Below are 25,189 nucleotides of genomic sequence, written 5' to 3' on the forward strand. Positions count from 1 at the left end.
AACGTGGCGCCTGAATCGCTCTCCGGTTACCGACATCCTGCGGACCAATGGCAGGGATCCTCTCAGTGGAGGAGGCCGGGCCTTGCCTGAAAACGGACCCTGTGAGTGGCTGTGCGTAAGGCGGCAGGAAACCCCGGTTTGGTTGCATCCCTTCCTCAGGAAACGGGACAGGATTGTCCAAAAAGCGTTAGGGTGAGGACCGTGGGCGCTCTCAGTGAACCTGTGTGCGGGACCAGGTGCTCCGTGCAGGTTGGGTGTTTGGGCCGCTGCTGCTGCTGCTGCAACATTGTGGCACAGACGCTGCTGTAGAGAGAAGGAAAGGTTGGCGTTAGTGTGGCGCTGCGAGCAGGGAGAGCTGCTACATTGCAGCTTGCTAATTGTAGTGTCACTTAGGCCTGTTGAGAAACAACAGCTGTGGCCTCAGAGGGAAACCCATCTCCACCCCTGACTGATGGACCTCCTCAGCTTCGTGTGCGCTGCCCTTCTGTGCGCGGCTGCGGTGCATGGCAAGCCAACATTAAGGAAAGACAGAGTTCTTCATGACCCAGAACTGAGCAGGCAGGCGCACGAAGACAACAAAAGCTTCCAATACGACCATGAGGCCTTTCTTGGCAAAGACGAGGCCAAAACATTTGATCAGCTCACCCCTGAGGAGAGCAAGGACAGGCTTGGGTAAGGAGATAGGGTTATATCTCTGCCACATTGGGCTGACTCTGGTATGTGACAACACTCCCAGGCTGCAATGAAGGTTTTGTTGATGTTGTTGTTGTTGTTATTTTGTAAATCACGCACACTCACTTCTCTCCTGCTGTTGCGTGTAACTGCTCAGGCTAAGGACATTAAAATTTAACAACAGGAGCACAAGTGCCTGAGAAAGATGTGCATGCCAGCAGATCTACAGGGCTGCATGAAGCAGTGTTCGCACACACACTCCTACAGAGCTAATTGCTTTGCCGAAATCTTAATTATAGATCGTCATTAAAGAACCATTTGTGGGTGATGGAGTTGGAGTAAAGTGGTGTGGTAGAAGACAAGCTTCATACAGAGCATCTGTAGCAAACTTCGTGTGCTACGTGGTTCTGTTTGTGTGCTTCTTCATTCGCTGTAAAGTGGCTTTTTTTTTTTTTTTTTTTCGTCACTGCTTGACATGTTGGCACCATGTAACACACGTTGGCTGAATGGGCTTTCCCCCCAAGGAAAACGTTTTCCTGTGGTGTTGAGAGTGGGAGGACCCCAGTAACATCTCAACGTGGCAGCCCAGGTCTAAGAATACAACACAGCCACTCTGCATTTTTTTTTTTTTTTTTTGTGCTAAAATGGGTTTGCCTGCTCCTCCCACCAGTCTAATTGAAGCCACATCCCTTGTAGTAAAAAAAAAAAAAAAGGCGCTGCCAAATATTTATTTAGTTATTTTTCTTCTGCTTGCTGGTGCTGGTAACCACAGTAGAGCAGTGTGCCTTTGACAACTCGCCAGGGGGTTAACGGTGAAACAGCACTAAGACTGGACTTCTGGGCCTGTAGATTCTCCATGAACACGAGACAAAGTGGCACATAATTGCAGTCATATCAGGGGTTTTTTTGCCATTGATAACGTGTCTCTAACAAAGGTTCCCTCTCTTTCTCCCCTTTCCTCACAGTAAAATTGTGGACCGGATAGACACCGATGCAGATGGCTACATCACCACAGCTGAACTCAAGGCTTGGATAAAACGTACACAGAAGCGTTACGTGTATGAGAATGTGGCAAAGGTGTGGACAGATTATGACCTGAACAAAGACAACAAGATTTCATGGGATGAGTACAAGCAAGCCACATACGGATACTACCTCGGTATGATTTCACTTGTTTTGTGCACGTTATATCCTTATTTTTTAAGTACAGTATTAAAGTATAACACAGGTATTTACAGGCACGGCAGTAACCTGATTTCACCTCACCCTCTTAGCCAACCCGGAGGAGTTTGAGGATGCCACAGACCAGTTCAGCTTCAAGAAGATGCTTCCTCGAGACGAGAGGCGGTTTAAGGCAGCCGATCTGAACCGGGACCTGGCGGCAGACAGAGAAGAGTTCACAGCCTTCCTCCACCCTGAGGAGTTTGACCACATGAAGGATATTGTGGTTCTGGTAAGCCCTCTGTAACCACATGATGATTAAATGTGATTAGAAAGGGGCAGGGTGGTAATGCTAGTGCTTGTTGTCTCAGAGTTTTTTTCAAAGGGCACACTAAGCGCAGTGTTAGACATTTCGATTTGCAATGAGAAAAGATAAGATCCCCTCAAGTTAAAGTTTCGTAAGTTGTTTGCCCTCTAAGAAATATAAGTTAATTACAGGAGCAGTGTTTAATCTGATGGGCCTCTTGGATAAATGCGCTACATTTGGATAGCTCCCTAATGAAATTTTAACTCGGCCCAGAAATGATTGAGTTTCTGTATTTTTTTGGAGCAGGTCCAGTGGGATGGGCCAACTGTCCCATTTAAGACTCAGTCTTTAAATATAAATTTAGCTTTGTGGAAGAGTTGTGTGGCAAATGTTAGCAGCGGCGCACTATGCTGCAGTGTTCATAAAAGTTGTACTACCCATTTGACAGAGTTAATTATTAATCACACATTTTTATGATGTCACTGAATGTCACCAAAGAACGGTTCTGCCGGTGGCGTCTCCACTGATTGTGGTGAATCTGGCTGTAGCCAATAAGAAGTCTGTTTCTCACAATAGGAAGTGGTTACACTCCTCCTTTATAATGCAGATCTTTCATACAACCATGCAATATGTGTTCTTGATGCTGTATGCAGTCACACAAGCAAACATGAGAAGGAAAGACTTTATGGCTTTAGACAGGACATGATTGTAGGCCAGCGGGGAGCTAATGGAGCTTATAGAGCAGGCTCAGGGAGGAACATGAAGTCATCTCACTGAGTGGCAACTCTACACCTACACACTGCCCAGCCTCACATTTCTACCTGCTGATGTCAGCTTCTGTTGCCACTGTCTGCTTTCAGAGGCCAGAAGCCTCCACTACAGGACGTTGTAAACTATAAAAAAAAAAAACCAAAAAAAAAAACCATCTGTCCAACCATTACCCACATGCCATTCGGTTTACGTGCCACTGTCCAGTAGGTGTCCAGTAGGTGTGTTGCATGCATCTGCACAGAAAACAGCATATTGCAGTGTTGTTCCTTGAATCTGTTCACTACATTCCCACCCAGGTATTTTGCCTAATATAAGATGGTTTTTGTATTTTTCTGTCTCCAGTTCACCACAAGAGATGATAGATTAATTCCTAGGGTGGATGTTATAATTTAGAATCTATATGACAACATGTTGTCACATTTATCTTGACACATTATATGGGTATTATTTCAGAATTGTGTGATATGTGGGCACAGAGAGTAGGAGAGACATCAGGCAGAATGCAAATAGCCTATGACACAGTCCACTCATATACGAGGTTTTGACCTAGTCTTGTTCTGATAGTCCAGGTTAATTATCGTATGACCCAATGTGAGAGATTCTGGACTTCTGGACCAGACCTTGGGCTGATTGGTTGGTTGAATATCTCATGAGGTGTGTTTAGTTGTTGCTCTTATTACTGGTGTAATGATATTGGATTGAGACTAATTATTTATTTCGAACTGAAACAAGTAAATTTAAATGTCAGTGAGAAATTCAAAATTTTGGCTGGCCAATAAATAAAGTAATTTATCATCCAAATCTATTGTATAGTATTAGTAAACTGACAAAAGTGTTACTGATGTATCCCAGAATGCACCAATGTTGTGATGTGTCTCTCACACGCTTATGAAATGTACACACTGTCAGTGTTGACAGAGGTCTACAGTGCTTTATAGGTTCTATATATTTAATGAACATCTCTCCTTGTTTACACGCAACCTTTCACGGGTCAAGTGGGTATAGATAATGGATGGATGTACTTATTTATTATTAGCCAGCTATTAGACTATGGTTGCTACATGGTCATTAATCATTCAGCAGGGTACAGAGAGGGCATCTTACCTGCAGGAGAGGATGCATACAGTGATTTGAATCTGTGCAGCTGCATGCGTGTGATATGCCCAGATGCACTGCAATTACTGTACATGTAAGTGTTTGGTTGTTAACTAATACTCCACTCACATGGCAAACCTTTTAAGTAACCATTTATTTAAATTAACACATCACGGTCAAATCCAGGATGTAAGAGAGAAAACGGTCTACCAGGGCTTTTTATTTTTTGCTAAAAACAAGTGTATATCTCATTTTAATGTGGAGGGTTTGCCAGCCCAGCTGTAAACTGAACCTCATACATTCACTCATCCTGCCTGAGGCATCATGTTTTGTCTTTTATTACTCAAAGTGAAAGTCCCACTGTTGTTGACCCCTGTGTCTCCCTTTAATGACATCATTAACTCGTTCTGAATGCAGGAAACCCTGGAGGACATTGACAAGAACGGCGATGGACATGTGGATGAGGATGAGTACATTGGTGAGTTCCAACGATAAATTAAAACAAATTTAATCAAATTAGTTCTGAATAAGCCAACGAAACACAGTAATAGAAATAACAGCAGCTTCAATAAAGATGTATACGAGCTCAGCAAAATGCTGTTTAGTGCAATTAAACTATACAGTAGCAATTCATAGCATAAACTGATAGATGAGAATATAAATATGAAGCATCGATTAAATTTCAACAATTTGCAGGTATCCTTATCTCTTTAGGAAAATTACTCTAAGGGGAAGAGTCATGGCTTAAAGTGTTTCTTAAAGCAAAGAGTTAGACCCAAAATATCCATTAAAAGATTAAAGGGTTCTGATTACATTCTCAATATATGGTTCAGTGTTTGATTGTGTTGAATAGGAAAATGTAATTCCATTGTTCTCACTTGTCTCCACTCCTGTGCTAACGCCGTGGCCCTCTGTTGTTTCAGCTGACATGTTTGCTCATGAGGACGGGGGTCCAGAACCAGACTGGGTCAAGACTGAGAGGGAACAGTTCTCTGACTTCAGAGATTTGAACAAAGATGGTAAGATGGACCAGGACGAGATCCGCCACTGGATTATGCCCCAAGACTACGACCATGCCCAGGCTGAGGCCAGACATCTGGTGTATGAGTCTGACCAGGACAAGGTACAACATGATTGAGCTTCATCAACATGCTCCAGTGCTGTTTCTTTTCATCTTGTCTGTATGAAGTCATGACAATGATACATTTAAAGTTATTTATTCACCATGTTGACTATTTTCTGTCGCACTGGAATTTTCAGATCATTTTCTAAAAGTCAGTCAGCTTCATTTAAATGCCTGTTCTATTGCCTGTATGTTCTGCTGGAACCAAATGAGCAGGCATCTTCCGCATCTCAGCTTTTTACTGTTTTTGGAGACATGGCTTGAGATCAGGAAAATACTTCTGCTTTTTCACAATTTTAAATATTGCTATAATACGGATTACTGATCTTGCCGTGTCCTCTCCTCTCAGGATCAAATGCTGACCAAAGAAGAGATTCTTGAGAACTGGAACATGTTTGTTGGAAGTCAGGCCACCAACTACGGAGAGGACCTCACCAAGAACCACGATGAGCTCTGAGCTCGCAGTGTGTGCGTGTGTGTGTGCGTGTGTGTGCGTGTGTGTTAGGAGGATAGCTGAACATCTTTGTCTTCAAAGACAAAATCACAGACTCTTAAGCCTCCACCTACCACCACTACCATGACTCCATCCTTTCCCCATAATAGTGGGACAGACGTCAGTGTGTTGGACTTTAAACCAACACTGTAGTTATGGAACGAGAGGAGGAATGAAGGTCAGTCCTACCACTAACACTAAAAGTCCACCTTGGCGCTTGTGTCGACGGCTCTGTTTCTGACATTCAGGAGTAAAGCCAGGCTCAGTGGACTCACTTTCCATCGATGGTGCCTTCCAGCCGCATCGTCGGCTCCGCTGCCTCAGAGATCTGTGTAGATAGTCTTTAATAAAACCTGTCAAAGCTGAGTGCTGAGCTTTACACCAATCATCAGACACAAGAACAGTTTTGAAAGGAAAGTTAATGTGAAACAACAGCTCAGAACATTTATGTTGATTTTATTTATTTATCAGATAACCTCAGAGCTTTGGGTCTGAGAGGACTACCGAGTTCAACGAAAGATTTGTTTTTTATAGATGACACATGATGTTTCTCTGTTTACAGTTTTTTTTTTCTGGCCAAATTATTATTGTGTTTTTTTTTTTTTTTTTTTTTTTTTTTTTTTTTTTTTTTTTGGATTAGTTAAATGCTATAAAACTAACTGATGTTTAACGGCATGGTTTTTGCACGTGTTTGGTTTTAGTTTAGCCTGTGAAAGATTTATTTTCCTGGTAGTTTTTAATGTATTTATTAAGGACAACACTATCCTCTACGTGCAGTTTTTATGGACTTTTGCTGATGTTACATTTGTATCTCAGTGTCCAATTTAACAGTTTTTTTTTCCTTTTTTTTGTGTACTGGCTTGAATACATAAAAGGAAAGAAGAAAAGTTTCTTTTGTCACTTCTCACATGACTTCTTTCTTCCTGTTACATCACTCCCAGGTCATCTTCTGTATCAGATGAATCCAGATGTTTTTTCGAAATTATGTATAACAACCTGGTGTTTTTTGAATATCAGAAATTCATCAGTTGTCATTTTTATTGCATATTTCATATTGTGTATTGGACAGTTTGTATGACAGGTGCATAGACCAATGCAAGGGTCTTGTAATTTTAGTCAAATTAATGTCAATTTCTCCTCATCTTTTTCTGTTAGTGCTTTGTTGTCCCAAACCTCAGTTGCATTAATTGTCCACATCACTCATGGGCACAAACACATCAACATTCCTCATTTTCCACACTGCCCATGCTCACAAATTGTGTCAAAATAAAAAAAAAAAAAAATTAAGTATTGTGTATTTTATGCGTTAGGCTGCCAAGAATCAGCATAGAGCAAGTATCATTTAGAATCGTTTCTCTTTTGAGTATTGCAGCTCAAGGATGGACACAGAACACACAATATGGTGTCTTTTCACTACAACGGCTTAAAGAAATACTTGTGAGAATTTTCTGTCTCTGGCTCACAAATCCAGCATCGACTTATCTAAATATAGATAACTTCAGATAACTGTTTAGACACTGGCCTTCTCATATCCACATGAAGCAGTGTCCTACTTTCTTTGGCTCGTTGCTGTAACAGAGCATGAGTACAGGTGAACACTTGTCTGTTCACTCACAGTCTGCAGTAATCAGACTCCAGCCCTTATACACATAATACTTAAAACACCCTCTCACTCTCACACCGATCCACTGAGCTCTGTTTCTTAAAGAATATAACTAATACTCATTCATTCTGCATCTGTTCACTGGCAATGTTTTATAGCATTTGAGTAGTTCTTCTTCCATTTAGCTTTTTCCTTTTTTCTCATTTGACAGGTTCTCCTGATGTTTGGTATGAGTCCCAGTTCATGTACTGATACATACAGATAATACTAATGCAGTCAATTCCAACAGTCCTGCAATAGATTCTCCCTTCATGAAGGTTACAACGTTCAGTTTATGCTGAAACTGTTGGTGTATGCTGAAGCGATGAAGGTCGATTTATTGCAAATTATAGTTTATATATGTGGTGTATGTGCTTAAAGTTTCACACTGACATTCTGAAGGCTGAAGACGTTCAAATCTGCATTCAACTTTTTGACCTAATGAACATCGGGAACTGTTAACACTGGCTGTTAACAGTTCTCATGACTAATCACAGTCTACATACACACACACACATGCACAGCAGAGATGGAGTTAAGCTGACTTGCTGTTGCTGCTGGCTGTTGCAGTAAAACTCTCAGATGTAACTGAGAAAGCAGCACTGCCACCCAGCCTGTCCCCTCTGCCTGCTCATGTGGAACATATGGATATATGTGTGCCAGTTAGCAAGACAAGTCAAGCGGGACCAGTGCGATAAAGCTCATTAGGAACAAGGGACAGGGCGATGTATGTGTGGGCTGTGTCTCTCTGATGTGATGTAGGACCTTCTTAAAACACTCAGACCATGAGCAGGAGCCTGAAATGTCTTATTTTATATTTTTACTCTCACAAAAAACTTCTTGGACATTTTTTCAGGTTTAGATGAATTTAGGAAGGTGACATGATAACAACGATGATTATTTCATAACAATTTGCTGAAATAGGTTACCAAATTCTGGCGTGGCTCCACTTACACAGTCTCATCCCAGAATGAAAATTTCTTTGAAGATGAATTTCTGCCTTGTTCATTTGACAAAAAGCTCCAGGTCTTAGAAACATTCAAAGTGTTTTGTAGATTTTTGTTATTTTTGACCTTGATAATGTCCATTAGATAATCTCATGGTTGCCCTGCCAAAGAGTGTGGGGTCAGTCTTGCATCATACATTTAAATAATTGGGAGGCTTAAAACACCAAGTAGCTCAATGTACTTCCTCCAAATAGCATATGCGGTTTGTCATGTGTCAGGGTCCATCTGTGTGTCTGGGCCAACTGTGTGAGTGAAGGTGGATGAGTATTAGTGGTGCACAGAGATGTAAAAGAACCAAATGCGTGTTTGCCTGTGCAAGATGGGGGCACATGGACTCTGTGCAACCTGCCTTGCGGTCATGTCTAACGGCCTGCCCCTCCTGTTTCTGATAGGGTCCTAATCATTCACACTGGGGGAGTGTGTGTACAGTAATGCCTTCAGACGGCGCTCATATGAGTGTCTGCGTAGATCAACCCCTCTCCACTGACAATAATGAGCCCTCTGGGTGAGAATAGGATAGAGGCAGTGGGAGAGGAAGCTCATAAAGTGTATCACATTAATGTCTACGACCACGAGCGCTCTCCCCCCCTTTAGTCTCGTCCACCAACGATCTCCTTTTAAAGATCTTTTTTCATAGTACACTGCAAATTCCATATCAGCAATTAACAGCAGCAAACCAAAAATGACTACTACAATTAAACTGCCTGCATAACAAACTATACAGCGCATACAACCCCCTCCTCAGCTCCCCTGCCCCTCTGACTCTTATCATCATGATGCCCTATTTTTCATCTGAGTATATCTGTGCTCCCTCATCTTTGTCTTTTATTTCTTGTGTTTGTTCCTTCCACCCTGGGGATTTGTAATGATCTTTGGGACATTTGACCCCCTCCTTTGCTGAGGCTTTCATAACAGGCTTTCTGCCCGTTATATAATACTATGCATGATAGCAAAAATGAAAAAAAATACAATTCTATTCATTATCAAGCTGTCAAGATAAGACACTTAAATTTACCAAACTGAATATGAACTTTATACGATGACCTTTATATGCCTTAACATGACATCTCAATGGATAGGCTTTCCCTTTCTCTTCTCATTTCACCTCAAATTATTATTATAGTTTTCTTGCTGAGGCTGCAGTCATTAAGGGTACATAACATTTAGGATAATAACATTCTTGCTATTATTGCTATCACCATCAAAATTAGTAGAATTACTACTACTTCTCTGTTTGTTAGTATTTACATACTGTATAGTTATTTGTTATAATCAGCCGACAGCACATAAGCTGTATGTTTAGTGATGACATGCAAACTAAAGAAATTAAGGCCAGTTTGTGCACAGATGAAGCACAAGGCTATACCGGCCAGTAAAGGTCTTTGAGGTCAAGTCCTCTCTAATTTTTCTGGGACTGGGAGTTTTACCATCGTGAAGGTGGACCTCACATTATACAGTCATGTGGTATCTTACAGGCTGATTCCTGTTCCGTGTCCTGTCCTGTTCCATATGCAATTTATTGTGTCTTACGCATCCTAACACACATGGACTTCTAGAACACCAAAAAAAAACAAACATTTGTTTTGTTTTGTTAGATGTGAGCAAATAACTTTGTCTTCTGTCCCTGCCTGTACAAATAAAATCTGACACAAAATTGGTCCCCTTTCTAAAACAAGGCTCAAGTTTCTCAAGGTCAATATTATTTAACAGTTAGGTGATTAAATCAATATGAAAAATTTTAAATAAAATTAGACACCCCATTTCTGGTGTGTGGTAAAGATCTTCTGAGGGGCTGACCGTTTCTTCTGCATTCATGCAAGTTGTGTGATTGTAGATGCGTGTCATGTGAATGTAGGCTAATTCAGCACCTTGCATGTTTCTACCTCTGGAAAATGAAGCTTGAAGGAATCCATCAATCTTTCATGTCCTCTCAGAGAGAGAGGTTATCCCTCCTCTGTCCTACCACAGGACTCTACTCCTCCTAGTGGTGACGAGGCAGAACAAGAGAAAATCTCGTGTCTTTAACAACTGCGCTTGGTGCTCGTCTATCATCATGAGTTTTTATGTGCCCATCAATGCAGTGTAGATAGGGAATAGGCCATTAATGACTGCACAATTAGAGAGAAGGCTTTAAAGAGCAATACATTTCAATTTAGGAACCATAAAGCTAGTGAGTTGGTAACTAATTATAACAGCCTTTGGAGTAATGGGAGCTCTTTGGTTTGAGGTCAGGTCGACTCAAAATCAGTTTTAACCAGCTTTTACACGGCTGCTTCTCTATTTTAGTCACCCACTCACTCTGACAAGCCGCTGCATAGCTTATATGATATATGCAGAGAGAAACTTTTCAAGTTTTAAACAAAAGACAGATAAAGTGGCCCAGAGTGGAGTTGTTTTGGAGTTAATGACAGTGAGGGTGGAGACAATGCTATCCCAGTGAGACTGATATCTTTGGACAAAACGCCTCTCTCGCTCCATTTGTCAACATTCATCTCCCTCCTTTCTCTGGTCCTCTCGCCCCATGTCCCAGCATCTGGATACCTTTGGGATAGAGGGGAAGAGAGGGGAGATGAGGCCTTGTTTCATCCGTCCTATCCCACTGCTCCCCAGGGAGCTTGGTTAGGTTTGTGATCTTGTATCTCACATGATAGAGACACATCTAATCCTGTTAGGAGTTAATATCTTCCAGCGGAATGGAGGAGACAGCAGGAGGGAGAAAAGAGGAGAAGATGAAAGACGGGACAGTTGAGGAGAGAGGGGAATATTTAAAAAGCTCTATCTGTCTCTATTTGATGCCCCACATATTGGTTTTGGTTCAGAGTATATATACATGTGTGTATGTGTGTTTCTGTGCCTGTGTACCCTCATGGGATCTTCCCGGCTGCTGCCTGCATATCTAACAGACTCCTCTCAAGGTGTTTTCCCCTCGTTGTCTTTCTATATCTGCTCCATCTCTGCTCCCTGAGTGAGAAAGTTTACCCCCTAGGCCCCATCTGAGCTCCAGGCCCCCAAGGCCTCTGCATTCCCAAAGCTCCTACACACCGGAGCCCCTCAGGCTCCCTGCTATACCACAGGGAAAACCCCCCAAGAACCCCTAGGCCCCTCAGACTGTGGAGCAGCAGCTCTGCACAAGAGAGCTAGCCTGAGGGGAAGGGGGGGTGGGGGGGTGGGGTGCTGTCTGGGAATACAACTAAAACATGCTTCACTTAATATGAACTGTCCCTGACAGCGCCTCCTGTTGGTGTAGCATTGTTTTTACACATGGGCCTCCTTGTAACCCCGTTAAGTTTCCTCTCTGGGGCCTTGACCTTGTTAACAATCCCTTGGGGCTCAGAGAGGCCTCTGTGTGCTACATGTGCACTGACCTTTCCAGCTCCTGGAGGTTAAATAATGTCTTTTTGGCCTGAAGAATCACAACAGGAGCTGTATGCTGATGTTGGATGCACCTGGGACTTTACAAGATGACATACTGAAAAATAATATCACTCATTATTAGACCAAGTAAAAGGAAAAAAAAAATGTATTATTCAGTACAACTCAATTTAAAGGGTGAAGAAAGTAAAGGTTGGAACTTGCATGTATGAAATGAACAGTGCTTGTTTCCTGGCTTTGAGTGTGAGAGTGAGGTTATATTGCACTTGCATTCAAAAAGAAACCTTCTGGGGGGGGGGGTTGCATGTGGGTTTGGAGGCTGTGAAGTTAGCAGGCCTGCTGTCCTACAGATGTCTTGGGCTGTGCATTACCAGGTGTATGTCACCTGAGATTACCCAAGCTGACACCCCTTAAAGGCAAACAGCCAGCAGTACAGCTGAGGGGGCATCTGGTGGCATGTGTGCGTGTGTGTGTGTGTGTGTGTGTGTGTGTGTGTATGCGTGTATGTGTGTGTTCATGCATTCAGATTAGCGGTAACGTTTGGCAGGATTGGAATGGAGTGCAGACATTTGTTGTGTTACCGGATATCACCTCCTCCCACTATCTCCAATCAGAAACTTTCTCAATCAATTTAAGGAATGTAGATCAGGCAGATCAATGTAAGGTTGCAGTCAGTGTCTCCCTGAGTGTGTGTGATAATGACGGCAGTAATGAATAAGGACGTTTAAAGCATGAGCTCCTCATGCTCCACACAGCCCCAGCAGTCTCCAGTTAAGAGTGAATTGGAGTGAGTAAAATGTTCAACTCTGCTGTCCCTCTAATCTTCCCTGGCTTCCCGGCGCCCCTGCAGAGAGAGAACAAAGAGAAGCACTTCTTAATCAAAGTGCATTGGATTAAGAAGCAAAAAAAAAAAAAAAAAAAAAAAACAGAACATCACAGAGATACTACCTCACAGCCATTATGTGGATTGGAAAACAACTTGAATCACCACTTCAAATGAGCCGTATGTGACCCTGAAATAGGAGAACAGCATTTGAATCTCTCTGTTACTTTGGTAAGTGTGTGCAGTGGAAATGAAGGGAGTTGTGCAGGTGCAGAGAGCAAATGCCTACAGTAAATGTGTGCTGTGGTTTCCATGCGTGAACATGTAGCCAACAGCTAAATATACTATGCTTGTGTGTGCGTGTTTACATTGCTTTTCCAGGTATATGACATCATTAGCCCTCAGAGCCATGCAACAGCTCTCTGTGCCAACACTGAGTCATATTTTATTAACATACCTGCTGTAGCTGAATCATCCCATCTCTTATAGACTCGCACACGAGCTGACACACAACTCCATCCACACCATGTATATTTGATGGTTCAACTGTCGTTGACAGTAAATAGATCTATTGTAGATGCTCAGTGTCACTGAGGGTGAGAGTAAGGTGGGCTATCTGAAGACTACGGTGTGAAAGTAGAAGTTGTAGTTTGGGTTCAGCCACACTCAAAGCTTGAGTCCCATCTGTTGGACTGAAAAGGCTGATACTGCCATCATGTGGCTCAATCATGCAAAGTGCTGTTCTAAACTGGAGGCTATTGTTTACAATAGGGAATTGTTTGTGTGTGTATGTGTGTGTGTGTCAGGGCCAAGCTTATACAGAGAAGGGCAGTCAGTGAAGTACAGCCAGCTGACACTGAGGTATGTGTCTTTTCTAATGAGATTTACTGGGCTCCAGATGTTCATAGTTATGAAGATGTGTGTCGGAGATTTAGGAGGGTGAGCCCTGCACCCTGTCAGAGCCACGGTGGGGTGCTGTTTTACTGTCTGTCACCCACCCTCATCCACCCAGCACCACCACTCACAGGTGGCCTCTTAACCTAATGACAACATCACCTCCTCTTTCTTTCTCGCTCACACACACAAGCACACACTTGTACTCTTGAAACCAAAGTGAATCAACTTTTTTATAAACTTACAAAAACATAGAAAGTACAAAAGGAATGTCTATAGATGGAAGCAAATACAAATATATACAAAGCAATTTGGTGAGTATCCTGTATACTGTAAGAATATAAAGATGTTCACATTCCCCAAAGCCAAAATTCTCTGTGTTCAGCTTAATGGACAAAAAGTGATGATTTGTCCATTTCCTAAATCCAGTTTACATGGTCCAGCACATTTTCAAGGTGACACAATTTTAACAACAAGAAAGCCAGTGCAAGTGTACTAAAATTTCCAAAATAGCGTATCAACATTATCCTCATCTCACATTAAACCCCCCCCCCCCCCCCCCCCCCCCCCCCCCAAAAAAAAAAACATCTTCTTCTTGGCTCAGAATTTCTGTGGTACTTTACCCTCTCAAAGTCTGAGTTTTAATGTCAAAATAAGCGAGCACTAGTTGAGGTGCGTCTTGAAGATCGCATGGATCATCAGTGAGTCTGCTCTCCTGAAGTCGTCTGTCTGGCTGAGAGAGGCATCTGCTGTGCTCACCACTTCAGCAAGTCTGACAAGGCACCATAACCGCTGACCAGGCTCCAAGCTTCTTTCTCTGCTAGCTGGAACGACATACTGTCACCTTCCTCTACGTCCTCCTCCTCCTCCTCTTGTCGCTGTTCAGATGGCAGGCTGCAGCTTGGTCAGGTTCCTCTGGTGCATGCTGTGGTGGCGCACCAGCTCGTCAGAGCGGGCAAACTTCTTCTGACAGTTGGACCAGCGGCAGATGAAGGGCTTCTCACCTGACAGGGAGGGGACAAACAAGGAAAAACAAAAATCACTGCTTTAGAGTGAATTCAACCTTTTGGAAAGCAAGCTTGTGTTTTGCTGTACATGACTCAAAGTCAAAGGGACCATTGTTACGAAAAAAATCTCAGAGGAATGGAGAGGTAGAAAATAAAGGTATACGCACTTGTTTTACCTGTATGAGTCCGAGTGTGAGTCTTAAGATGATCTGACCGTGAAAACTTTCTCTGACAAGTCTCGCACTCAAAGGGCTTCACTCCTACACAGAGATGGCAGCAGTTGTGGCCGAGGCAGAGACAAAAATGTGAAGAGAGCGGGGTGAGGGTCAAAAGTTGAAATATTTGATTAGATGAACTGGTCACTATGGAGATCGAATGCATTCCAAATTAAAACAGTTTAGGAGATTTTCCAGTTTTAGCAAATTTTTATGTTGTTTCATTCTGCGTGGTTTCTGATGGGGAAAAAATTCACTTTTAAAATTCAAATCATTTAGAATTCACAGCTAATAATTAATTGATCCTTTCATGTAGTGAACCACTAGAACAAAGATCAGTGATTTCAATTAATCAAATCAACGTATTTAACATGTACAAACATTTAACATGAGCAAATAAGAGCCGCAGCAGTGTCTTTGTTCTAAAGCCAGGATTTATATGGCAACAGAAACATCATGAATTAACATTAATTTGTGTTAGGGAGGTCATTTCTTATGCCGTAACTTGTTTTGTTCTTACACTGTATTAAACTGTATTTTACAAGTATTACTGGTGTCTTATAACAATGATGGGGGCCTCCATCTTTAAAGAAAGCATAAGTACAAAGTGTGAGAGAGGAAACAAATGCTATAGGTGGGATTTAGAAATAATGAGGTCACTAAAATGTTTGACTATTTGAATTTGTCCTATTGTCTGTTAATTGTTAGGGCCTTTTCTATACTCAGAGGAATATAATTCATATAATTCTTGGGGAAATAGTAAATCTTTTAACTATTTATTTATCTATTGGTCAAAAAGTCAATTTTGAATACATCAGGTCTCAACAATCTGCCTATAAAATCTAAACTTTTTTTATATAGGCTGATTGTGTAATGGAAACTCCCCTCAGGTTTCTAAATTTTTCTACTTCCAAAAAACAAACATAAGAAAACAATTGAAGTCATGAACACTCCTTTTCAGATACAGTATCTTTGACATGAGTGTACCTGTGTGTCTGCGCTGGTGCCTCTTTAACTGGTCTGAGCGAGAGAATCTGCGGCCACAGTCTGTGAAATCACACTGGTAAGGCTTCTCGCCTGCAAAATAAACCAACCACATCATCGTCATCATCATCATCATCATTACCCACATTCCAAGATTTCAAGATCATCAGTACCATCTGTTCCACTACTATTTTTCCTGTGCTCACTTTCATATTTGTGCCGCCACCATGTCAAAATTAAGCACATTTTTTAGCACCATTTATGTGATTTTCTATTTTCCACTCAAACAGCTACACACATTCAAACCTGAGCATAACAATGCTCCTTTCCTCCTTGCAATACGCCATCCCTATTTTATCTTTTTCAAACTGGACTTTTACACTCTGCGTGAGTTTGTCATTGTGATTTATGAAGAGAAGCTGAGGTCTGAGCAGTGGTGTAAATCACCTGTGTGTTTGCGGCCATGCATCTGCAGATGTGACAGCTTGAAGTATTTCTTGCTGCAGCCAGGATAAGCACATACAAATGGACGCTTAACATTGGTCTCTGAAGACTTCGCAACTGGAGGAGCAATGCCAGGTACCCGTCTGACATCCTTTAAGAAAGAGAAGAAGAAAAAGATTAAACAAGGCTTCACTTTGTGTATTTATTAATTTACTTATTGTAAGTCTGTATGTGTAACTGCATGTGTGTTAACTGACCTGCAGTCCTCTGAAGACACTGTGTGCGTGTATGTGGTATTGGGCACTCACAAGCATGGGTGCAGGTGGGACTGGGACTGTGGGGTCGCTGTCATAGCTGGTTGTATGGCTGCTGCTGGGTAGAGGCAAAATAACAAATGAATTAAAAGACTGAAGATACTGAGTGAAAAGCTGTTACTGAAGATAACTGTACAAAAGATAAATAACAGATTCTGTTCACACCATTAAAAGGGTCACAATTGAAAACACAAGAGAGACAAAATCTCATTCATGTTCAATTTGTTTGAGAGAAATGACACAGAAGTCTTTCTCTCATTCACTTTACAACTGCATGGTGAACTTAAATACTCGCTTAAAGGCCCTGGAAACATATTTGCTCTATCAGCTTCTGGGTTCAAGTGTTGGGATCCTATATGAGAACATTATTTTCTGCCAGTTTGTTTATGTTCTGCCCATTGATTTGACGCGGGCAGGATGTCATGTCCTTCCCTGCATCAGTGAGGATTTAGCAATGTCTGAATCAGTCCTGATGAAGCAAACCAGCTGAGTTTTTGAGTGTTAAACAATTTTAAAAAAATGAAATCAAAACGTCCTAACTTAGCAAAAACTGAAAACAGGCTTTAAAGAATGTTGTAGAAGTACAAGACTGCACGAACACACACACACACACACACACACACACACACACTCGATCATGCTCTTCTCCACTTCCTGATTTCCCTAGGCAGTAAGCCAACAGCCATCTGGTCAAATCCTCCTCTTCCTCCTCCTCTGCACCACCACAAACACTGGTCAAGACTCAAGAATATTATGTTAAGAAAAGAAGCTCACCTCTTCATGGAAGATGCCAGGGAGTTCATTTGATTCCACGTTACACACTCCAGCTGCGATGCCATTTGGTATACGTTATCACTGTGTGAAAAACAAGCAGTTTGTGAAACTTCAAGGCAACAGCATGTTAATACATAGTTTTTAAAAGCTTATGGAATAAGACAAGCTCTGAGGCCACACTGTGCTTTTATTTTATTTTTGGGAAAATCCAGAAATTAGACAACACTGACAATATTTATGTTACAGTGCACTCTTCCTGTCATTTATCTTCCCTTATATGGAAAATGAAGACATTTCATTCAGGGGGAACTCCACATGGTTGGCTTATTAACACATCCTGTCCACCCACCACACTCCTCACTGGCCTCATTAAAAAACATGGGCTCTGAGCCATTCTTTACCTTGGCAGATCACACTGGCGTGCACACGCACACAAACAGACACATACACACATGCACGTAGCACAGAAACACACAGATTTGGACATGCCATTGTGCACTCTGTGGGGGTGAGTGCCTCCGTGCCTAGTACACCATGGACCCGTGCATGACATCACTCTGTCCTCAGTATCATTAAAGGTGGGAAACAGTTTCGGGGGAATTCTGGACGGCATTCCTCGAGAAGTCCTTGAGGGGAAGGAGCATGATGGCTCGCTAATCAGCTCTGAACTATGTTAAACTGTGGAAAGACTCACTGATATCTGACAGTGTGTGTGTGTGTGTGTGTGTGTGTGTGTTTCTGTGTCTGAGTGTTTCCAGTTCATGCCATAAGCACTAACAACAGTGAAGTCTTCCCCCTTCTTATCAACTGCTGTTCCAGTATTTAGGTTGCACATGTTCCTTTTCTCCAACAACATCGCAGGGCGGCATGCAAAGAATTTCATCCTAATTTACCCTTTGAGATGTTTTGCATCAAAATGAAAACAAGTTGGAAACACATCCAGAGGTTAAAATAAGCAGATCCCCTGTCCTAGCTGCCACACCCCCCTCACTCAACTCTCACTTTCAATGAGCTTGTCTCTTTTACTTTTCTCCTCATTTTTCCTCAGGGTGGACTCAGACACATCAGCAGTAGATCACTCAGTGTTTGTTTTGGCCTGCTGAGCAGCAGTGGGCAGCACTTAACCTCAGAACAAATTAGGTTTCACAATCCAGACAGTGCAGAGGCAGACGCAGGGCTTAACATAGGATCAAAGAAAGTTCACAAAATGACCAGCAAGTAAACAAACTGTGCGTGGTGTAATTGGAAAGAAACTGACATTAATTGTTAAGTGAGAAGTCTGAAAACCTGTGGGATGAAGGTAACTTGTGCTGAAAGGGGACTGAAAGAAGCAAGAGTCAAATAAAGCAAAAATAAATGTATGCAGGGACAAATAATTGTACCTGTTGTAGTTTCTCAGCAGCAGAGCTTGGCTGTTTGGACACGACTCTGAAGGATTGTGGCAGCCAAACATGGGAGGTGGAGCTGGATACTGCTGGTCAACTATAAATATAAAAATTTGCTTCAAAATAAGACTGCAGCCAACAATTAATTACATCATAGGACACTAACCTATTTCGTTATTGATTAACCGTTTGGTCTATTAAACGTCAGAAAATAGTGAAAATTACTTTTCACAGAAGCTGACATACTCAAATAGTTTCTTTTGTCCAATCTACCCTCCAAAACACAAAGATACCCATAATCAATATTTATTATACAAGACTAAGACAGGCAAATATTCACATTTGAGAAGCTAGAAGCAGTGAATGTTTGGCATTTTTGGCTAAAAACACAACTTGAACTGATTAATCGATAATTACAATCATCCTAATTAGATTCGTCAAAGTTCAGAATCTCTGCAGAATCTCCATAGTCCCACAACAGCTCACTAACTCATAATATTAGGCTGAGAACATTCCCAAGAATCATCTTGTACAAAATGTTTATATTATCAAATGTTCTCCATCCCAGAAACACACAAAACACACTCAAGTAAAAATATATTACTTCTCCTGAAATATATTTATACAGTGAATAGTAGTTTATTTCAAAGACATAGTCACAGCTCCTCTTTTCAAAGATTGAACACCTCAATTAGAAACAATGGTCCTCTTCAGGCTCATATAGTATGTTGGTCCCCAGACAGTTTTTGACTTTCCAACAGAGTCACATTTGCTGTTTCCCCAATTTATCATTTGCAGAGTGATTAACCATATACAATATCTGCTTAAAGAGTGAAAGGGAGGGTGTGTGTATGTATGCCTATGTACATGAATGTGTGTGAAACAGAGATGAAGAGTGATGGAGGAAAATGGATAACAGTGATTCTGTTGTGATATGAAAAATGACGGGTTATTTATATAACCTTGCTGTGACATGACAGTCTTCCAGACAGTGAGTCAGTTTTGTTGAATAGGCGTCAGGATGCAGACAGTTACCTATGTTGTTTGGCGGCGACAGTGTGTCCTCGTGTTTGAAGGACAGGCTGGGGAGCTGAGGGGTGTGGTGAGACGGTGTGTGACCACAACTGGGGTTGCTGTCTAGACCCACTGCTCCATAACCTGAACAGAGAAAACAAAAAAAGAGGCAATGGAAAGTTAAAAATGATCTTTTTTGCCTTGTCGAGTCATTAGATTTCCATCCCACAAGCGACTGAAAACTTTCTGAAGCTTGCAAAGTCTCCAGTGTCTGGTCAGTAGCTCTAAGTGCTTGGCAGGGTTACTACAGAGAGACATTCATCAGACTACTAAATCCTCTTTCTTTGTAACATCTATCATTGGTTTTGTGGCTGCAAAATTTATGGCAGGTGGAAAAATAAATTTGGAAAACACGCCACTGATGGACTGAGATGAGCTACCGTAGAATAGGCTCATTTTAAAAAAAACCAACATTGAGAGGTAAGGAATTGCTTCTATTCTAACTCTAACTTTATTATATTTATTAGAATGTAAAAAAGCTAACAGAAAGTATTGAAATTGAAATTACAATACATGTTCCAAAACACATTATAAGTGTATTCTAATATAGAATACACTTATAATGTGTTAAAGCAGAATGTTAAACTTGATAAAACTACATGAAATGAATCATAAAAAGAAGATACGATGTGTGTAGTTGTTTATTTTACATACACACACAGTGTGGACAGTCTGCAATATCCTGAGTCAGGCCAAGTCAGTCAGACAGATGTTGAAAAGTTTCAAAGAAAAGTGACTCACAAACTCTTACTTAAATCCCTGCGGCCTGCAGAAAGTTACACTGAGTATTTTATCACTTCATCAAAAACTACTTTCCACTGAGTGAAGACGACTCACTGCATGCTGTTTTTGAAAGTCGCATCAGCAGACACATTCAGGTTTAAACCTCTGACCTCTGAATAATAAGCCCCAGCAGACAGTGAATGTAGCGATGTTATATCTATCTGTGCATTAACACTGCACAGGAAAACAGAAAATAAGTTTGATTCCAGATTAGGATTCCAGATAAAGAACAGTTTAACTCCTTCTGACCTGTTTTGTGCAGGTCTAGTAGTAGAAAATCAAGACATTACTTCAGATTTGTTTCCGCACCTTATATGACTACAGCAACATTGACTGTGGCAGCTCAACAGGTTGTTATATATTCTTATATATGTATTTCTTTTATTAAATTGGTAGGTATTTAGGCATTACTGGGTTAACTTTACCCAGTATTGATGGGTTGTATTGAACCAGTGTTTTTTTTTTATATTCAGTTCTGGTGTAAGAGAAACTCAAGTCAATGAAAAGTGCAAATGGTACACATTATTAATGACATGTAATTCAAAATGAGCTTAAGTAGAGCTAGTGTTCGCAGCCGCACCAGATTTCGTTTGGGGAAAATAACGCAACAGTAATATAGAAAATAAAACTAACACTGGGTCAAAACAACCCCATCCCTTTAGTGATCTTCTACCTGTGGGCACGTGGTTAAGTTAACCCAGCATCATAGAATACTTTGAATGTGAACCCTGAATAAGTACCTGCACTTACGATGGATGCATTAGCATTACCATTTGAAAGTTTACGATTACAGGCATGGCATTTGACAAAAACGTTTAAAAAAAAAAAATGCAGTAATAAAACCCAGTGAAACCTTACGAATGATCTACCTAAGTACTTTGAATTCCACACAGTAAAAAATTAATAACAGTTGTTGTGACTCTGCCAGTGGCTGAAGCTCAAACTCATAAAAATCATTTCTGCTGAAAAGCAGTAAAGGAACTATTAGAGCTCTCTGCCAGATCATTACCAGAAAGCTCTCAGCGGGACAGAATGACCCAGGACAGCACACAACATCCTGCTCAGACGCAACACTGTTGACAAATCCTAAACATGGAGTCACATCATGAACACATACAGCAGGAAATGTGGGAAAAGACTCTCTGGAATAAAACTTGGATTTTATCTGTGAAAACAACTGCTCATGTTTCACTGCCCCTGAGCTAATGAGAGGAGACAGAAAAGGGACTGGTAGTCAGCACACTTACCCTGGTTCCTGGGTGCTGGGGGGCTGTCCACACAGCTGGGCAAGTATGTTCCATTGGGAAACACCCTGGGTTGACCTGCACTTGGTTCTCCGAAGGCCCCGACCCGACAGGGGCCTGACCCGGTAAACTGGCCTGTGAAGTGCACTGTGAAGGCCCCGAGTCCACAGTGAGGGTCCTCTATGGAATCAGTGGTCCCCCAACCTGGTTCCTGCTTGATGAGGGAGTGGTGGGAGGGCAGGGAGCTGTAGGGAGAACTAGGATGGAGGTCCAACAGTTGGGTCCACTGGCCACTGCCAACAGACATCCCACAGCCACCACCAGCTCCTGGTAAAGATGGCACAGGAGGCGCTGGAGGTAAGAGGGTCAGATCTCGAACATCTGACCCCATGGACATGGCTCCATACGGTTCAGTCAGCATTGGTGCAGGTAGTTTGAGACCGCTCAAAGGAGTGATGGTATTCCAATGGAGGAGACTGTTAGGGAGTCAAAAAATCACACAGGAATAAACTCCTAAGAGTGCAACAAAAACTCTGTCTGAAGAAACAATAAGCATGGAGCAAACTCTTCTGCAGAAACAAACATCACTGCTCACAATACACTATTGGAGTCATCTTTTTCACCTCAAGTGATGAACTGAATAATGAAATTAACTGAATGCGTGATGATGACCAAAGTCTGAATGCCAAAGTTCAAGCTCCCTGGGTATCTGCAATGGGTTTGAAGTGGAACAGTGCCTTGTCCCTCTCTCCCTATAATGTCTGGCTTTTCTTACTCTCCTCAAGTCTCAAAAACTGCGTAACTCATTGGACAGGGGGAGGAGCGAAGCAGAGTGAGAAGAGGATGACTCCCTGGCCAGCACAGGCTGCACTTCTTAATAAATTCTGACTAACGTCACATTTGCCAAGCGGGTGTTACTCTTCATTCTTTGTTCAAGTTCAAGTGTTGCTCATATTGAACATTTGTGTTACGAAAATGTGTGTGAACAAAGGAGTGAGGTGTTTCTCATTAATTCCTCCGATAATGAGGGACTGTGGTGAAGGGCTTTAACAGCTGTGAGATGTGTAGTTAGTAAGTAAAAAAGTAGTTGGTTAAAGTCCTCATCACGCTGATTTCTAAATAACTGCATTTGTAAAATTTATCTGGTCAATTTTCAGATGAATGCATTAAAAACTCTGGCTATCTGAACATGTGCAACTATGTAAAAATTACACACATTCAAAGTATTTATTTAATCATCATGTATACTATACATATCCTTATGCATTGTCCAATTTCCCCACTTTGCTCAAAGCAACTCAAATAAACTGCACAGCCTTGGAGCAAAGCCACATCACACAAAAGGATAATTATTTATTAGTAGAGGAGAGGGGGACACACTGTCTGTGTGTGTGTGTGTGTGTGTGTGTGTGTGTGTGTGTGTGTGTGTGTGAGCACTTAAGAGATAGGGGTTTTGACCTTAACTCAAGCTTAACTCAATGTGGAACTACAGAGGAATGCAGTAACTTGAAATATGCCTGTAAAATTCAAGACAGCTGCTGTGGATCTTTTAACATTATAATATTTGTCATATCAACACTTGGGTTCCTCCTTTCCTTTAAAGTCTGAAATAGTGACAATGTGTTGCAAATCAATGTTTCTTTTAGAAAAAAAAACACACTATGCTACATTCAGGGCAACATAACAGTCAGTAATAGTTGACCTGTGATGAGACCACAATACTCTTGAAACGTTTGATACCACAACTTGCATTTATCACTGTCTTCACATCTCTTTACAGTCTAAGTCTCAAGCTGTGTGAATTCAAATTATTTTCTTAACCCCTGAATTAAGGGCCCATTGGACACCATCACAATTCAGACCAGAACATGGTGTATGATGACAAATTATCCACTGACAAATTAGTTTTACAAAGTGATTTCATTCATTTTATAAATTCATTTCAAGTTGGTATTAAAATCCATTCCAAATATGAGACTGTACACCAGGGACAATGTTGTGAAGTGAGGAGTGTGAGGCACTTCCTCTCATCACCATCTGGAATATTAGTCTAGGATTCCAGTAAACATAGGCGACCCCTAATTCAACTTAAAAAGAAGTGGTGGGTGTGGGTGGGGGCCCACTTAAAATGGCAAAGAGATATAAAATGGACACAAAAGGAGAGAGAGGGAGAGAGAGCAAAGTCTAAAATCACTGTAAGAATGATGAAATCAGCCTGGAAACTGCTGAGGTAGCATTAACAGAGGCTACTGTTGTTGTCTTGTCAGTCATTGTTGCACAATGTCACTACCTCTTCATTCCGGTTTTGGTGTTTTGGGCTTTATGCTCAGTTGAAGGTACTTGCTGTAGCACTACAGATACTGCAATGTTTTGTGTACTGATTACTGGTTAGTGAAGAATTGTGCTACTGGTACAAAAATTGACCAGCAGTAAGAGCAGCTTGGTAAAGTCTGATAATGAAAAAGGTGTGGGAGGGGAGGCACCTTCCAAAGCATCCGAGTACTGCAACCCTTTTAGGACTACAGCTACAGTTTTTGAAAAACATGGAAGTATATGACAATCTTATATTCCAAGCATATCTGATGACATCCATTAAACCAGTCATAACCTTTAAAAGCTAAACACAGATTCATCTTGATGGTTTGTGGTCATGGAGAAGATAAAGTGCTCTTTGACTTACTCTATTCTGGGAACTAAACGAGTGCAAAGGCAGACCCATATCTCTGGGGAACACACAGACATTCAGAGGATGTCCACGTAGCTGACTTCAAAATAGTAGCAAAGAAAATTAATTTCTCCCAAAACAATGTGAAAAGCCTTAAATGGTCCACCCACTACAAACAAACAGAAACCTAAAATAATGTATTACATGTACAAAAGGTTGTGGCACAATAAAAAGCATCTTGCCAAAAATTAGAGAGAGAAAATGAATATGCAGTGCCTGTGAGCCAAGGCAAATGCTGGCCGTGCCTTCCCCAGTGGAGTCTTTAGCAGGGATGCATCAAAGGTGATGGGGCCAGGAGAAAACAACCCTTTCAGCCCTTATGACGGATGGCAGTCCCCAAATACAGCTCAATCTCTGGTTAACTCAGGGTTTAAAAAAACATTGCTGTGCTGAGGAAGGGAAATAGTCAATACTGCCTCTGACCTTTAACAAGAAATACACTAGAGTCAAACTTTCTACAGCATGATGAGTAAGAGGGAATTTGAGAAGGGTTTGTTCCAGCCAAAGAGACACATGATAAACTACACAGATATGTGACTTGGCAGGACACATGAAAAAGAAATTACTTTTTCCATTTTAATAATCATCTCCATTCATGCTACTGCATCTGAAGATGGACAGTTTATTAAGCTGCTGCTTTTCAAATCAAGAGTGCTGGTGATTTAAAGTGACATGATTTATTTACATATTTAAAACATTAGTAATCAGTATTAAAATGGCTATGATTTGATCATCAACACAGCCTGCGGGAGAGGATTTCCAAAGAGCAACAGGTGTTGTTTTGATGTGCTGACAGTGGCATAAAAAAGGCCCAGTCCTTCACTTCTCTGTGTGGGTATGGAAACAAACTGATAACAAACACAACAGCAGTGTTGTATTG

The 25,189-nt window shown here is 41.4% G+C and overlaps 2 protein-coding genes across 8 annotated transcripts; one reads left to right on the forward strand and one right to left on the reverse strand.

The window, feature by feature from the left end:
- Positions 1-136: 136 nt before the first annotated feature.
- On the forward strand, positions 137-6,514 carry rcn1 (reticulocalbin 1, EF-hand calcium binding domain). Its single transcript, XM_071488211.1, has 6 exons — positions 137-672; positions 1,638-1,831; positions 1,947-2,125; positions 4,424-4,484; positions 4,930-5,129; positions 5,479-6,514. Exons 1-6 carry the CDS (start codon positions 452-454, stop codon positions 5,584-5,586), a joined length of 963 nt encoding a protein of 320 aa, XP_071344312.1. The 5' UTR covers positions 137-451; the 3' UTR covers positions 5,587-6,514.
- Positions 6,515-13,579: 7,065 nt separating this feature from the next.
- On the reverse strand, positions 13,580-22,396 carry wt1b (WT1 transcription factor b). Of its 7 annotated transcripts, XM_071488201.1 has the most exons (10): positions 22,208-22,388; positions 21,588-22,060; positions 19,519-19,641; positions 18,481-18,580; positions 17,099-17,179; positions 16,268-16,382; positions 16,014-16,161; positions 15,570-15,659; positions 14,535-14,627; positions 13,580-14,364 (listed from the first exon to the last, which is right to left on the reverse strand). In XM_071488201.1, exons 2-10 carry the CDS (start codon positions 22,003-22,005, stop codon positions 14,243-14,245), a joined length of 1,290 nt encoding a protein of 429 aa, XP_071344302.1. In that variant the 5' UTR covers positions 22,006-22,060; positions 22,208-22,388; the 3' UTR covers positions 13,580-14,242. The 7 variants fall into 7 exon arrangements, with proteins under 7 accessions (XP_071344302.1, XP_071344306.1, XP_071344308.1 ...); XM_071488205.1 differs by having other exon boundaries at positions 14,544-14,627; positions 16,268-16,379; positions 21,588-22,396; XM_071488207.1 differs by having other exon boundaries at positions 16,319-16,379; positions 21,588-22,394.
- Positions 22,397-25,189: the final 2,793 nt, after the last annotated feature.

The sequence above is a fragment of the Trachinotus anak genome, unplaced genomic scaffold (assembly GCF_046630095.1).
Source record: "Trachinotus anak isolate AG129_WGS33_773 ecotype Australia unplaced genomic scaffold, CSIRO_AGI_Tana_v1 ptg000011l, whole genome shotgun sequence".
NCBI lineage: Eukaryota > Metazoa > Chordata > Actinopteri > Carangiformes > Carangidae > Trachinotus > Trachinotus anak.